The sequence below is a fragment of the Sparus aurata genome, chromosome 1 (assembly GCF_900880675.1).
Source record: "Sparus aurata chromosome 1, fSpaAur1.1, whole genome shotgun sequence".
In the NCBI taxonomy this organism is placed as follows: domain Eukaryota; kingdom Metazoa; phylum Chordata; class Actinopteri; order Spariformes; family Sparidae; genus Sparus; species Sparus aurata.
The window spans coordinates 22,988,406-23,005,546 of record NC_044187.1 but is presented as its reverse complement, the minus strand read 5'-3'; the positions used below and the strand labels follow the sequence as shown (position 1 = coordinate 23,005,546).

Below are 17,141 nucleotides of genomic sequence, written 5' to 3'. Positions count from 1 at the left end.
CTTCGCATCTCATCAGTGGAGAAAGACCAGGAAAGACGTCAGTGGGTCACGAACAACCGATCACCAACTCCCGTCTGTCCGACAGCACGTGAAGGCAGCAGCAGTCACGCGTTGTTTGCCTCACAGAGTGCAAACATGGCGGATGATGGAGAGTCGCTGGAGTCCTGGCTCAGTAAGTTCACACTAAAACTCTCCGTTCACGTCGTTTATTCATATTAGAGGTGTGCACGTGTGTGCTGCATGGTTGCAGGTGTCCGACACGTTATTCGGACTCTCGTGACATGGCTGAATGTGAAAACTATCATGCTGTTTCGTGTGTGTTGTCAGAAAGTGGCTAACACAGACAGCTGCTGGCGCTAGCCAAAACCAGCTTTCATGTTTGGTTCAGTTGTGTCCTGGCTTTATCATCGAAATGTGTAACTGCTTACCAAAAAATGTTAGCGCTCTATTTTACTGGTGACCCACTTTAATGTTATGCATTTTCTCCCCGCGGTTCAAGGCTGAACACTTCCAGGCGTTAACTTAATCCAAGTTCAAACAGGTCTTTCAGAAGCAAAACTGGATCCTGTTTTGGGACTTTTAAAGAAAACTCATAACGTAAGACGAAAAGAAAACGCCTGATCGTATTATCTGCATCGTCTGTCGTAAGGTGGAATCAGAAGGGATAGAGTCTGATTCTCGAGTCAATCGATGATCCATGTATAATCAGCCTTTAATAGCCGCCCAGTGACAGGATTGCCTCTTTTTTTTTTTTTTTTTTACCTGTATCCTTTGGCAAGATGTCTTTCTCTTTTTCAGACAAAGCCACAAATCCCTCCAACAGGCAGGAAGACTGGGAATATATAATGGGCTTCTGTGACCAGGTCAATAAGGAGCTAGAGGGGTAAAGTGGTCACATTGTTTCAATCTCACCCATAACGTTGAATCACATGCATCTAATATTGCTCATATATGCCCTAATTGTGGCAAACACACAGGGCTTATTATGAAGCATGTTATAAGAAGAAGTGGTGGAATAAGTGCTCAATAAATGACACAAGTAAATGTAGTAGTACCTCGCTGCAAAAATACTCCATTACAAGTTAGAATCCTGCAATCTAAATCCAGCAAAAATGTTTTAAGTATATGTTAAGTATTGAAAGTAAAACACTCACAAAGCCGCAGAATGACCTCTTAGTGTCAGTGTGACATATTATTGGATTATTAGTACAATTGCATGACTGTGTTAAGTTGTAGAAGGTCAAGATTAATCTAATTCTAGGTAGGGCATACTTCTGTCTCTTGTTGTTTGAATGCTATAGCGTAATGCTGCCCTCTCTGTCATAAATTAATCGCTTTATCTTATATTCTAGAGTAAAGCCAGTACATTAGGAAAAACCTAGAATTACCTTCCCAGCCTGCTGATAAATATCCCCTAAAGAAAGCAACAACATCATTTTCATTTAATCTCTATTTGTATGCTGGTATAACATCAGTCTTCAAAGTGACTGGAAGCTGGACGATATGCGAATATTAGGTCATGATTATCCCAGCAAAAGTAATTGTGATTTACATTGTTATTATGATAATCCCTAGGATGCCCTTAAACTCTTAAGATGGCACTAAACAAACTGTAACCCCATCACGTTACCTTAGATTTACCTTAAATCTTACAAGTAGGACAAACACATTTTATCAGTGAACATTCTCCTAGTGAAAAATTTAAATGAGGTTATTACAGTATAATTTATCAAACAGTCCCCTTGCATAAATAGAGGATAAATACATAAGGCCAGTGACGTTGTGGGGGTGGAGCTGGATTCTTTGACTGCAGTGTCAGACAGGAGGATGCTGTCGAAGGTGCGGGCGATACTGCAGTAAGGCTCCCACCCTCTCCACAACGCTCTGGTCGAACAGAGGAGCACCTTCAGCCAGAGACTGATTGCTCCTAGATGCACCACTGAGCGCCACAGGAAGTCATACTTAAAAGTGGAGCAGAGAGCTTTTATCTCGATTCTTGACTAGGCATATGATGGCATGAAAATGTAATGTCACAATTACCATGTTCCATTACCATTACATAATTGCAACTTGCAATATTATCCCAACAATCATCAAAATATTGTTAAAACTTTAAAATAAAAACTGGAATTGCACTAAATCATGCTATACTCATTTTTAATGAAAAACAATCAAAGAATTTTAGATAAATAATCAGAAATAATAATGTCCTTGTGTACAAATGAAGTATAAATAAATGTTGGTACCTTCATTCCCCTGTCGTCCGTTGTATGTTGGTTTCCATTTTCATTGCAAAATGATAATGGAAACCAACATACAACTGTACGTCAGCCAGCTAGACAGCTTGTTCAAGTCAGTAATGTGAGGATATTCATTCACCACCATCAACTTATTATTGAGACTCCTCAATTCATCTTCAGTACTCCACTATTAAAATAGTTTTCATTTTATTACTTATTTAAATTGGATCACTCAGATTCAGACCAGCTGATCATCTCTCTTGCTCATTTAGATGATCAAGAAGGATCTGTATTAAATTGAGATTGTTCAATAACCAGTTAAGTTCGTTGTGTTACCTTTTAAGTACAGTAATTTGAGTAGATCTACTTATATTCTACCACTAATTATAACCCTGACTCTGGATTGCTTTTGTTTGTCAGTTTGTAATGGATTGTTTCTTTCTGTCGTATTTTTCAGCCCACAAATATCTGTTAGATTGTTGGCGCACAAGATTCAGTCTCCTCAGGAGTGGGAAGCAGTACAAGCTTTAACGGTCTGTTGTGTAATCTGTTCAATTTCCTTTTTTGACATCCTTCAGCTTAAATTGAACAATTAGAGGAGATTTATTTAGGCTGGTTTTCATGTTTGCAGGTTCTTGAGGCTTGTATGAAGAACTGTGGGCGAAGGTTTCACAATGAAGTTGGGAAATTTAGGTTTTTAAATGAATTGATTAAGGTAGTTTCACCCAAAGTAAGTACCATAAAACTTTAAACCCCCTCTAATGACAATATGCTTACCTGAACTGATATGTGTTGTCATATTAAGCTGTGCATCTGTTATCTTTTAGTATCTGGGGGACAAAGTGTCAGAGAAAGTGAAAGCAAAAGTCATCGAAATGATGTACAGTTGGACTGTCTCTCTACCAGACGAGGCAAAGATCTGTGAAGCGTATCAGATGCTGAAGTCCCAGGGTGAGACCACAACCACTAAAAACTGTTAAAATATGCTTATAAGATAAATAACAATATGAATGTGTAATGATAACATCCAAAAATGTTCAGTCATTACTGTGTTCTTCCTTGGACTCCTTTTTAAAGTGATTTGATCAACTTGAAGGCTGTAAGCTTGTCTGCTTCAGACTAGAATAGCTCTCTGTTGTCATTTTTATTTAGGTATTGTCTTAGTTGACCCAGAAATCCCTCTTGATGCCACATTAATACCATCACCATCTCCGCGACCAAAGAATCCTGTGTTTGATGATGAGAAGAAAAGCAAGGTGAGAACAATTATTTTTGGATATTGTTTGTGTAATCACTGCAACTAACTGCAGATAACTCTCTTTCTCTTGTTTTATCTCTGTCACAGATTTCCAACTAATTGTTTTCATTGGCACGGCATTGATTGTAAACAAGAAGGTGTATTTACCAAAGTGTTGAACTGCTCTTTTAGTTTTTCTGTATGGATGCGGCCCACTTTTTATTAGGAATGAAATCCTTAAAACAAATCACACAATCATCCAGGAGAACCAGTCTGTCATATCCATATACTTTGATGTTTCTGTCATTCTTGAGAGTGACGTTTGACTGGAGTATCTTCTTGGTACATGAGAGGTTTTAAAGGATCAGAAGAGGAAGCAGATATTTCTCTCAACCCTTCTTTCTTCCCCTCTCCTGCTCTTGCATCAGTAACTAAAGGCACTGCATCGTAGAGTCCAACAAAATGCCATGCTCCAGTACCTTACTGACAACAGCGAACCAAAACAAGTCATGACTGCATGTTTACTTTGTGTTGATCTATGGATCAAGTTTGTTTTTTCAGGGTCTGGGAGCTGGCATGGATTTGCTGCCTGTGTCTTGGCAGTCTGTGGGAAATAATATCGAGTGTGTACTCACTGGTGGTTCTCACATCTCTCCCCAGCGATTAGCTGAGCTGCTGAAGAGCAAAAAGCCTGAAGACCTGCAAGAGGCCAATCGACTGATCAAGAACATGGTCAAGGAGGTGTGAATTAAATGTTTTGATCGTTATGCTCTAGGGCCGTTCTTCTAGATGAATTCCAAGCAAATTGCTACTTCACACTCAGTTTTCATGTCAAATCAATTTTATTTAGGTAGCCCAAAATCACAAACACATTGCCTTCGCTTTACAATCTGTACAATGAACGACATCCTTAAACAAGTCCTTGTCCTTAAACCCTCGATTTGAGTGAGGAAAAACTTGCCATATTGCGGGGAAAAAAATGGGGGGGATGAAAAAACCTCAGAAAGATCCCTCTCCCAGGACAGACACATATGCAATAGCTGGTGCATATACAGAGCAGAACAAGAAATAACAGTTTACACATTGCACTGACAGAATATCGATGATATAATAAATATGTCATATCAAAGCTTATGTTTATACTTTCCTTTGTTTTTTTCAGGACGAGGCACGAGCACAGAAGGTGACAAAGCAGAAAAGCACACTGGAGGCAGTCAACAACAGCGTCAAACTCCTTAATGAGATGCTCACTCACTTCAGCCCTGAAGACTCTACAGACGGAGACAAGGAGCTCATTAAGGTTCGTTCTTCATCAGATGAGGCTCAGTTGACCTTTTGAAACAACTTTACATATTTCTGTGGAATTTATTGACCTTACAATAGTGTACACCAAGCTTATACGGTCCCTGATCAGTGGGAAGTAATTTATTACTGTTGGATTTCATCTTGTGGGAAGAAATGAAAACACCCTCATTCTGAGACAAACCAGTCCTTCATTAGATTTACAAGTTTATAGCAAGTATGTTTTAGAAGAACTTAATCTAATTTCCTAAACCATGTCAAGAATTACACTCTGAACAGCACAAAGTCTTTAAAGTCTCTCTGATGTGAATTTATGAATATTCTGTGTGTTTTTTGGGGGTTTAAATTATTTTCCAGGAGCTGTATGGTGATTGCGACAAGCTCAGGCAAACAGTGTTTCAACTCGCCACTGAGACTGAGGATAATGACAGCAGCTTGGGTGAGAAATCTTGGAATTTGGCCCTATTGATGCTGATGACTCACTATCACTGTCCTCATTTTTGTATGAAATGGATTGGTCATGATTAAGGGATGTCATGTGCGCACTTAAGGCCAACATCCCGTCAGACCGGAATGCCCACTAACACACAGTTCCTAATTTTAGCAAACACTGTGGGGATAGATGTGGCTTTATCTTGTTGTTGTCATCTCAAAGATTTTATAAATCTCACCTGAGTGTAACCTTTTTAAACTGCACTTATCAGGAGACATCCTGCAGGCCAGTGATGACCTCTCCCATGTCATAAATTCCTATAAGAAGATTGTGGAAGGACAGACCATCAATGGGGAGACTGAAGAAGCACAACGAACACAATCATCAGTCAGACAAGGTACATCTAACTGATTGAAACAAAGAACCGTCTGTTATTGTGTGATTACAGCAAACCGTAAAATCTATGCTGTTTGCAGTGTCTGAAATATTTTCAAAAAGGCTTCCATTTTGTGTGTATCACAGCTCAATAATCTATAATATAACCATGATAAATGCTAAGGCAATAGACCATAGATCATGGAAATGTATGCAATGTGCAAAGACGCATCAGCTGTAAGTTACATATAATGTACATGTCCAGTGAATATACTGGATTTGGAAGTCATTCTTCTGGCTTGGGTGTCTTTCATTGGCATCATGTTGGCAGCTGGGAGCAACACGGACACCAATAAGACGTAGCTTCACAATGTATCGTTCAGCTTTTAAATTCCATTTAAATTTTGAATTCAAATTTAATTCCTGTAGCACATGAAGCCGTGCACCCGTCATGAGTTGGAACTAAAACTAGTGTGTGATAGCACTGAAAAGATGTTTTTTTTTTCTGATTTTCTTTATGCAAAAGGACAAACGTGTTTTTGCTGTATTTTTTGGATTATTAACTCAATCTTAATGTTATTTTTAATACTCATGTTTTGGATTTGACACATATATCGCGCTGCAGTTTCTTTAGCCTATTCTTTCAACAAGTGTGACGCACTGCACATTTGCATGCGATCCACCGATTTATTAACTCAACGTGCTGCAACCCAAACCTAGACAGCATGTTAAAAATCAAGGCATCCCTGTAGGTGCTCTTGAGACTGAACAACATGACTGAAAGTCATGACAACAGTATAACTTTTGGTGTGTCAAGGTTGTTGTTATGCCACAGTTAATGAAGGAAGAGCAAGAATATATTACTAGTTGTTGTAATGTAGCTGTGGATGTCATACACAAGAACCATATTGTTTAATCAAAAGTCTTTGCTGCTGCTTTGAGATACTGCATCCAAATGTGTGAAGATGCATAGTGCCTACATAACAATGAATACAAACGATCCGCCCCTGCCCTCACAACTATCAGCAGTTGGTTTTCATCTCTAGTGGCATTGAGCTGATAGTCTTTATTAAATTAGATCTGTTAATATGAAACTGTAAATTGCAGTAAAGGTTTTCCAATTTTGCTAGAAACTGAGGTTTCTTGCCAGAAATTGTGCAAATTGCCTTAGTTATGGATGATAGCTGTTCAAAGTGAGGTCTGTTATCTTGAGCAAATGGGACACTGTTGCTGGTAATGAACGGAGCTCTTGAGCTTGTTTAATGTTACTCGATATGTATCAGGATGTAGCAGAGGTCTCAGCAAAAAAAGATCTCAACAAAAAAACAAACAAACCCAAAACTACCTGCATGCCTCAGCCACTAGGGATATATATGAAAACTTTCTGTATGCTCCACGTTTTTGTGATTGTTTTTGTTTGTGTGTTTGGGCGACCCTTTGAACTTAGTTTGACAGATGGATGGACACTGTCAGTGTGACGTACATTTTTTTTTCTCACTGTTTGTTTTTCTGACAGGAACAAACCAGTCAGAGATTCTGATTGACCTGATGGGTCTGGACAACCAGAGCGTGCCTCAGTCACAGCAGCAACCCCTGACATCCTCTCTGTCTATTCCTGCTGACCTGCTGTGTGGCTCTGCTGCTGGTGATTCTCAGTCCCCCAGCCTTGGCGCACCCTCTGCATCACTCTCTCTGCTGGACGAACAGCTGTTATCTTTAGGTGATATGGAATATAATGTCCTTGATTGTTTTCTGTTGTTTGTTTACATTGATATGGCATGTTTTACAGAGCAAAGTAATAGCAGTTTTTTTAATGGGAAAATATTCTGAAATCCAACATAATTAAATGTCTGTGGTTAATGTGCCTAGTGGAAATAATTCCCTTGTATCCACATGCACCATGAAGCAATTTTTTCATGTGGTAGATTGAACTTGAGCAAAAATGTTGTGCATGTTGTAGGACGCTGCTCAGCTGTAGAAAGCTGGCAGCAGAGCTGTAACTTCTGGAGGAATCAACAGCTGCAGTCACACTGGATTCTGCTCTGATTTGTGAAGGAAACAGAACTTTTGACACTTTATGTTCATTTGCAGGCCTCAACGAACCTGTTTCTGTTCCAAATAAATCAACAAGTGTCAGCCTGAGCACTCATGCGTCATCATTACAGGTAGTTAGATTAATTGAAATAGTGTTTACTATGTCAAGTATTATCTTATTGGTAATAGCAGTGTGTTTTTTTCTTTCTATTCATTTCAGATTTCCAGTCAAGATTTTGATCTTTTTGACACCACTTCGTCTTCGGATCCTGCGTTCTCATCACCTTCATTATTTCCTGATGCCCTCTCTGTGATGGTACCTCCTGTTAGCTCCACTGCATCTACATCCACAGCCGCCTCTGCATTGAGCTACCCTGGGCCTGTGTTCTCCATGCCTCCGGTTTCTACAGACTCTGTCTCGACAACACCATTCACATTCCAAGAGCCCATCAGTTCAGTGCTGACTACCAATTTTCCAGCTGCTCTTGCTCCGTCATTGAGCATGGCCCTGCGTGCTTCATCAGCCACTCCATCACAGCAGGTTTCAACTTCACCTGAGGCATCCCACTCGCTGTCCTCTTCTCTCACTCACAATCTACAAGACCTTGCCTTGCTGGATCTTGGCAGCCCTAAAAAGTGAGTAGTTCTTTTGCCACAAATTAAACTGGGGAGGGAATATGGATCTACACCAATCCTACACACATAACATATTGGATGCTTTATTGTTTTTATAAGCAATTTTAGAAAATGATGCATTTGAAAAGTGTGTTTGAATACTCTAGCTAAAATGCACTGCAGCCCACTAAGATGCGTAACAGTGATTTCTCTTTTCTGTGACATGACTTTTTAAGTGCGACCGAACCACTGATTACCAAATTGCAAACTGATCCTCAGAAGGCCATTAAACGTTTTCCGAATATTGTTAAATTAGATTTAAAGGCATAAGAGCCCTTTTGTATTGTCTCCTTTTAATCAAAATGCAGGGGTTGTGACTGAGCATTTTTTGAAGTGGTCATGATGCAGTGTTCTAGCTGTCACTTGCTAAGATGTCAGGGGGTTGAGATTTGTATTTGTTTTTAAGTGAAGCAAAGTGCAGTCGCATTTCACCAGTGATTATGTAAGCTGACCCAGCAGAGTTTGTTAGGAAATTTCCGTTAGGGTTTTTTTCATCATGCTTCTTTTATATAATTGTTATCAATGTTTATGTCGGTCATTAAAAGTGTAAGAATTATGGGGCCTGTAATGTCTACTTTAATTATCCACACAGTACACCCAGTGGGATGGACTTTGGCAGCCTGCAGGTCAAGAGTGAGGATCTGCTCGCTCCTGCTACACTGTCTTCCAGTCTTGCCGTCACCTCCACCACGTCCACCTCACTGCTCCTGGGAGGCTCCACTCCCCCACCTGCCCAGAGTCTGGTAGATGACAGCCCACTGTTACGCTCTCTGTCCCCCATCCTCCCTCTTAGCCAGGCCAGTCCAGGCGGGGGACATGAGGTGTCCCTGGCTAATGTCTTTGTCCCTTTGGATGCAATCAAGCCAAGTGAGTTCCATGAAATTGGCTGTATGTTTTTCTTTCTTCTTATTTTATGAGTATAACAGTTTGTTTAGTTGCCTTTCATAATTTATGTAGGAATTGGTTGACAGAAAAGTATTTGATACATATACAAGGACATTAAAACTGCAACTTTGTAGACCTACAACTAAGAAATGAATCAACTATGAAGTTGATTTGGGGTCCATTATGTTTCAATTAAGGATTTGCAAGTGGTCCATCTATGCAGTTAGAATTTAATCAGGTGTAATGTTTATTATAGTTATCCTACATGACAAATGGGCTTTATATCCTCAAAAGTTGAACATGGCTTGAATAATATTGTATATTAGATATTATTATTATTATTGATATTATTGTCAAGCGCTGAGTTTAGGAACTGGTCTCCCATTTCAACAATGGCAGTCTAAAAGGAAATAAAGGCCTAATCTCACAACCTTTTATAGAATTTCCTGTAGAGATGACTATCATAAAGAGAGAGTAAAAAACACCAGGATGAAGAGGCCATGTCTCTATAACTGCAGGTAGGTTTAGAGAACTAGTCTATGTATGTTTCTATATTTCTAGAAAATAACACCATTCTCCTGTTTTGAATCTGGTTGGTCATTGGAAAACTGAACTTTAGACATCACTGCCACTTGGTGGTGACGACAGCAAACTGCGCAATATTTTCCTAAATACCACTTGGTCTTGACTTTCAAGATTTTATTGTTTACTTGAAAGTAATTTTAGTACTTTTAGAAAGAGGTGGTGGATTGAGTGACTGCGCTGTTGATCACCGTAGTAATCATTTTTTACTGTTCCCCTTTGTGTGCCGCATTTAAGGTCAAGTGTGTCCTGTGACGGCGTATGACAAAAACGGCGTACGTGTTCTGTTGCATTTCGCCACCGACTGTCCAGCAGGTAGACCTGATGTACTTGTGATGGTGGCATCCATGCTTAACACAGCTCCACTGCCTGTCAGTAACATTGTTCTGCAGGCTGCTGTGCCCAAGGTAAAAACTTGCCTTACCCCTGTGATATCACTATTACTGCAGTGGAAGCTACGTGGTGTGTGTTTATATTTCAAAGAATTAACTTTGGCAGACGATCAACTCATTAAGTCAAACATTTCCTTGGAAATGACATTTAAATGGGTTGCTGCTTCCGTTTAATGCTCATGGATGTCTGTTCTGCTCATTCTTCAGATGATGAAAGTGAGACTGCAACCACCCTCAGGCACAGAGCTGGCTCCTTTTAACCCAATCCTTCCCCCTGCTGCCATCACTCAGGTCATGCTGCTTGCCAATCCTCTCAAGGTAGAGCTCAGCCTGGAGCTTTTTATGGTGTTCATACATTTATTAAAGCAGTAACATTTTAATTAATAGAGCACTTTCTTGTCGCAGCAATATTTTTACTTATATTCAAGGTCATGTCAATTCCCCCTTCTTCTTTCAATCTGACATGCCAACTATTATGCCATATGGATATAATGATCACAGATGATAGCCAAGATCCTGTGTGCTCGAGCCAGCTTATTAAAACTGCCAGTCTGAGTGTGTGAATGTGTATGTATTTTGCAGGAAAAGGTCCGGATGAGATACAAGCTGACATTCACGCTGGGAGAGCAGTCACACACTGAAGTCGGGGAGGTGAATGAGTTTCCGCCTGCTGACAGATGGGGGGCTCTATAGCCCTGCCAGACGAGACAAGGCGTCTTAAACAACTGAGTTTGTCAGTGCAGCTCAGAGGTCAAGAGAAAGGACAGTAGTAGAAGGCTTTTAGGACATTTTGAAGAACATAAAGTAAACTTAAATGGACCTTGAAGGATTTTTTTCTGCTCGAGATGGAGTAGCCAAAGTCCTGTAGCATATATCCAACTTACTTTACTGCAGTGCCAGAGGTAGTCAGTGTGGTGCACTAATGAACAGTTATATGGGGAATAAATTGAAGATGTTAAATATTGCTAAGTTATTTTTATATTTTTACTATTATAATAATACCCGTTTTCTTTCATTTTAATATTCATATATACATCAGTCCCTAAGAACTGATCAGAAAGAACTTGCACTTTTCGCTGCCAGACAGTCTTAACATAGAGCAAACACAAACGTTGAAGGAGATTGTGAAGCCATGGGCATATGAACATGTGACCACAACCTGCATTTCACATGATTTGGTGCTGACGGTGTATGATAACAATATTTTACGCTAAACAATTTAGACTGGAGCAGACAAGAGCCCCTCTGTTGCCACAGATTGGCTCATTAAGAATCTGTTACTGCCAGTTGACCTCTTCCACTACGCCTCACAATTACTGCTGAATCGTTTCAGACTCAAACTTCAACTCAAACTCCTGTTATGCTTTTTAGTCTTTCAGTATTTATTATTATGAATGTATTATTTATTTTGGTTTGGGTAGGAACATCTGTTTAATAACTGTATTGTGTTGCCATCGACAGCTGTATTCATTCTGCTGACTCTTCTTATGATGGAAACTATCAGTATTGCAGTAAGAAAGGCACAGATCAGTAGGAGTCTGTCTGGGAGGCTTTAATGTTACAAAATATCCAGACAGATATTTTAAGTATGTTACATTCTGTAGCGGCAGGTTGGATTCTGATGTATTACATGTCTCATTAAATGGTCAGGCTGTGCGCTCCGGATAACATTTTAATATATCAATGTAACTCCTGCGAGATATAACAGCACCCTTGTGCCAGAGACATGATACACTTTTCCTTGGCAGGCACAACATAAGCTATTAAGGATAAGGGTCAACTGGTTACATGAAGTGGAAGTGTTTGACGAAGACGGGAGACAAAGTTAATTAAATGCCATGTGTAACTTTAGCCCTGCCCCTTCTGTTAGACAATGTTGTGGAGACCAAGCTAAAGGGTTAGGTTATTCCCCCTAGGTCAACTGTAAATGTTAAGGTTGTGTGGGCTCTTCCTGTATCAAACTAGGAAAAGGTTTTTTTGAGTAAGTCATGACATAATATATCAATAGTAAAAAAGTTGGTTGTTAATTTAAAGCATTAGTTTTACCATGCGTTCATCAAAAACTAACCTCTTTGGGGTTTTGTTGTCTTTTTGGGGTTATTAGTGCTATATAGGAGATTCTCTACATGTTTCTTATGAAATTATTTATTTGTCTTAGATTGTTCAATGAACTTGTCATTGTATATTTTTTTGAAAAGCTATTTCTGTGCATGGGAAAATAAAGAATGAGATTGATCTATTTGTATTACAATTTTCACATATTTTTGCCTCATTTTTCAGTGTCTTATCACTGGTATCAATGCAGTAGCATATTAACAACAACTTTATTGGGCTGTATTTCCATTTCAATGCAAGTTAGCCCTGTTTTATTCAAAGAAACAAAAGTAACAGTAGTGATAGAGCAGGAGGACATTGTCATTTCGTTATGGTGGATTGGCATTGCTGAGAGCTAATTTGAACTACTTTATTAGGCTACTGTTTGACAGGTAATAAGCTAGCTCATGATAGGATGTATGTAAAATCTGAGTCTGCAAATTAAATACAAATCTCATATATTGTATTGAAAGTACAACCATTCCTCTTGAAATGTGGAGCAGAAGTGTTAAGCAGACTTGAACAGAAAGGAAAAGTACAAGCATATCAAAATACCTACGGCATTAGATACCTTTGGCATCATCGTGCAAATGCCTTATTATTAAAATGTTTATCTGTGTGTACGGATATTTTAATACAGACTCTGGACTGATGTCTCTTCTTTGGTACAGTGTATGTATGTATAGTGCGCTCAGTTGATCTAGCGCAGCTGTGTGCACTGCAGCCGGCGCAAAGTGGTGAGTCGGACAGCGCAGCCGCAGCAGAACAGGCGCGGACACACAGCAGCAGCCATGGCAGACGAAAAACCCAAGGTGAGGAGCGGATTTTCGAAAGGGGCTTTTCTTTATAGCGTTTTTACTCCATTCGTGTGCAATCATTGTACACAAGACACCACGAAAAGTCGCCCTTGAGATCAATTCATTAGCGATGGCACTCTAATAGCGAAAGCCAACGGCATAAAACCGGAGCGACCGCGTTAGCTAGCAGGCTAACCGAGTGGGTGTAGTTAGCATAATAAGCTAACGAGGCTAGCCCGAAAGCCGGGTGGTATGAAAGAAATAATCAATTACAGATAAAACCAACGCTTCACAAATGGCGCTATCAGTATTAGCTGTGCAGATGCCACATGCAGTGAAATACAGTGGATATTCCATGCTCGACTAACGTTAGCAAGAACCGAATAAACAAAGCTAATGTTCGGAGACAGCAGTGTCCAACATAACGGACAAAAATGAATTGTTGACATCGTCAGTTTTTAACTGATATTATTTGGATTAACTGTTTGTTCATTTTTTTATTAAGCCCGTGCCAGAGTATCTAAAGATAAGAGGGACTGTTGATAAGTGCAAGCTGTATTTTTCGCTCTGACTAGGCCGTTGGACATTATTGTAAGCTGTAGGCCATTGTCGCCGATTGACTTGTTTAATGCTAATGCTAACGCTAACACTGAAGTTGTAATCTTGCCCTGGTCTCTGTGCTCAGTAGCAAACCAGACCTACAGTCTACTGCAAGACGACAAATATAAAGGTGGTAAAACAAACAAAAAAGTATTCATACCATGGTGTGATTGGCTTAGTTGTACTTATATCTCGAAGCACATAACGTACTGTACATCAGTCTAAAAGCTGTTTTTTACCCAAGGGCTATTGAAGATGAAGCACATGCATAATACAATCTGGAGGTCACATTTTATCAAACTTATTGTGTGTTCTTACTTCACCTTTGGGCTCAACTTCACTTTCCCAAAACTTTTCACCCTTTGCCTCTCTTTCATTTAGGAGGGAGTGAAGACGGAGAACAATGAGCACATCAACCTGAAGGTGGCAGGACAGGATGGCTCAGTGGTGCAATTCAAGATCAAAAGGCACACTCCTCTCAGCAAACTGATGAAAGCTTATTGTGAACGGCAGGTGAGAGTGCTACACAATAGCTGCTGCTGCTCAAAAAGAGCGATCTTTACTTTCATTGCTGTGCTGGCAGTCTGAGTAGGTTGTTGTCTGAGGTGAATAGACCATAATTGCCTAGATTATTTTGTGTGTAATAGTATTGCTCATTTGCATTTCAGTAGACACACCTCGGTCAGTGTTCCCCATAAAGATTTTTCGTCCTTCTATGTTTTGAACAATATGTCTCTGTCCACCGACACAGGGGCTGACATTGAGACAAATACGATTTCGATTTGACGGTCAGCCCATCAATGAAACAGACACACCCTCGCAGGTAAGGCTACACATAAGCACTGCAGAATCACTTTTAGCATCATGAATGTAAGGCTTAATACTAACCTCACCATATTGCTACATTGAACCATTGTGCACGACTTAAATTTTACACGTTCTGTTGTTAGAATGGTGAATCAACAGGACTTACAGATTTATGTAAAAGTTCTTCTGGAACTGAATGTTACTCGTAATTGCAAAACACCTTTTAAAATTTAAGAAATGTTATTGGCAAATGGTTGTCAAAATGTGACTTGGATTTAAATTGGTGCTATTAAATAGCTGTAACACGGTTGTAGAAATGCAAAGAGTCACTCCATGTAAACGGAGCCTAGCTGTGTGCTGTTAAGTTACTCTTAAACTTACCTTTGACCGTCCTGAGGAGCACGTAAGCCCTCAGGACAGTCTCAGACATCCTTGTTAAGTATATGTAATGTGTTAACAGCTGGTGTTGTATAAAGATAAAGCACAGATTTTTCAAATGGTACTGTCAACAGATCAGAGTCCATGGTGCAATTGTGCTTTCTCTATCTCCATAGAACAGGGTACATAAAAGAGTTGGCATTTTTTCCATGAAGCTTTTCTTTCCCCCTGTTTGCTTCCATTACATCTGTATTATTAAGTCGGTCTCAGTTTTCCTGCCAAAGTTCCAGATAACATCAAATCAGTAAAGTAAGATAAAAAAAATCCCTACATCTATTTCCAAGTAACTGCTGAACCAATCTTTGGTGACATTAGCTGACTTCACTAGCAGTCAGCACTTCCTAAATGGCTTCACAGTAAAGACCTACCACTGCCTTCGCATGAAATGTAGTCATTGTTAAGCACATGCAGGAAGCGTTAAGCAAGTCACAAGAAACTGAGAGAAAATATGAAGCAGTGTCCCAATAGCAGCGTTGTCAGAGTGGCTGCCATCCAAGTTACAGCTGTCAAATGGTGATAAGGCGATACTATGAACAGGCTCTGTGGATGTGAAAAGAATGAGCACTGGGGTTAATGGTCATGTGTTTTTGTCTTTCACACAACTACTCTACTATAACAGACTCAAGTACATCTTGAACTTTTTCTTACAGTTAGAAATGGAGGATGAAGATACGATTGATGTGTTCCAACAGCAAACCGGAGGCTCTTCTCTCTAAAGACTGTTTCCTACAGACATCCCTACCTCCCCCTCTCATCCCTGAACATGCCCAGTCTTCAAATGCTCATGACCAGTGTTGATACCATCTAGTGGAATACTCTTACAAAATGCTCAGAGGCAGCAGCAGCAGCACAGTTGGTGTACCTAGATTAAACACACCGTCGTATGTATGTTAACATGTATGAACTGTGCAGCGTAAACGACCTGTAAGCTGCAGCTAATGTGTTGAAGAAATTAAAAGTTTCTCATGATCTTTTCTTTTTTTCTGGAAGTTTTGGAAGAAAAACACCTTGGTCCTTTTGTTTTTATACTTATGTTATTGAGGTTCTGATTCAGATGGAATTTTGTTATTATTGTTAAGTAAGCCTGCATTTTAAATTCACATCTGTTGATATGAAAATGTATTATTGGAATAAATTGAGTCTTTTTTTAAACACTGTCCCTGTCGTTTGTTTAATGGGTCCTTAGGGGGATTAAACCAGCAGATACCATCAGAAGCAGTAGGTAAACTGTTAATTATGACAATGTATTGGATTCTTAGCCTACAACAGACAACCAGAAAAGGTTCATTTTCATCCACTTAAGGTGGTTTAAATAAGTTTTAAAGGGCAATAACCGCAATTATGTATATTTTTTTCTCTTACCCTTTGACACGTTTCAATCATCTTTAACATCTTCAGTGCCTGCTCAGAGTCACTGAGACGTGTTTTTTTTAAAAAAAGGACACATCTTTCATCTTTGAGCTAGTCAAGAAAAAACATGCCTGCCATGGTAAGGGTAGCATCATGATAGTTTTCTTAAATCAAGATCTGGTCAGTTGGGGGCAAGTAACAGTCTGCAGATTAGGCCTAACATACCCACATCTGAATATTTCCCCCATTTGAAGTTTTGTGGGCTGTTTATCTCCTACACAGCTGTCTCCTGACTGATATTGTTTACTCCAAACTTTGTTGAGTCTGTAACCAAGACATGGCTCAAGACAAATGTCAATGACCTTTGATTAAACAGATCTGGGAAATCTTCTGCAAGGTTGATGTTTACATATTGGCATTTTACCTTGAATGCAGATAATGGCTTATTGTCTCAAATGAAGCAGCATTGTATAAATTGGTCTACTAATAGCAAAATGTCCTTACTTAAAACGTTACTCCACAGTTTGTCTATAGGTATTGGGGAGTACTACTACATACTACTGCTGTTACAAGTGGTGAAAATCAAGTTCCAGAGGAAGCTGCATGTAATCTGATAAACTGTCCCCAGTGATATCACTCAGTGGTTAAGTGGCATTGTGGGTAATGCAGGTGAGAGGTTTTGAAAAGCAGTACGTTGGTGTAGTATTGCACTAATAAAACAGTGTTGGACTCATTATGGACAGTTGACAGTCAACAAATGATCAAAATTGATGCAGCAGAACCAGATGTAGCGTTCTTTTTCTTTCTCACACGAAGTATCATCTCTAAATAATGTCTTCTTCAAGAAGATTGAAAAAAACTGTTTTAGCACACGAACAAAACTGATGGGAGAGTTTATGG

General features: G+C 39.5%; 2 protein-coding genes across 2 annotated transcripts; both read left to right on the top strand.

Moving 5' to 3' along the window:
* The first annotated feature begins 56 nt into the window (after positions 1–56).
* Positions 57–12,406, top strand: gga3a (golgi associated, gamma adaptin ear containing, ARF binding protein 3a). The gene is made up of 17 exons (XM_030431398.1): positions 57–172; positions 799–883; positions 2,698–2,773; positions 2,872–2,970; positions 3,068–3,191; positions 3,393–3,496; positions 4,138–4,218; positions 4,640–4,777; positions 5,137–5,218; positions 5,484–5,609; positions 7,104–7,307; positions 7,679–7,752; positions 7,842–8,257; positions 8,889–9,163; positions 10,001–10,170; positions 10,363–10,473; positions 10,738–12,406. The coding sequence occupies exons 1-17, from the start codon at positions 136–138 to the stop codon at positions 10,846–10,848; spliced, it is 2,313 nt and encodes a 770-aa protein (XP_030287258.1). The 5' UTR covers positions 57–135; the 3' UTR covers positions 10,849–12,406.
* A 503-nt stretch (positions 12,407–12,909) lies between these two features.
* sumo2a (small ubiquitin like modifier 2a) lies at positions 12,910–16,043 on the top strand. The gene is made up of 4 exons (XM_030425601.1): positions 12,910–13,061; positions 14,028–14,159; positions 14,398–14,469; positions 15,542–16,043. The coding sequence occupies exons 1-4, from the start codon at positions 13,041–13,043 to the stop codon at positions 15,605–15,607; spliced, it is 291 nt and encodes a 96-aa protein (XP_030281461.1). The 5' UTR covers positions 12,910–13,040; the 3' UTR covers positions 15,608–16,043.
* The last annotated feature ends 1,098 nt before the right edge of the window (positions 16,044–17,141 follow it).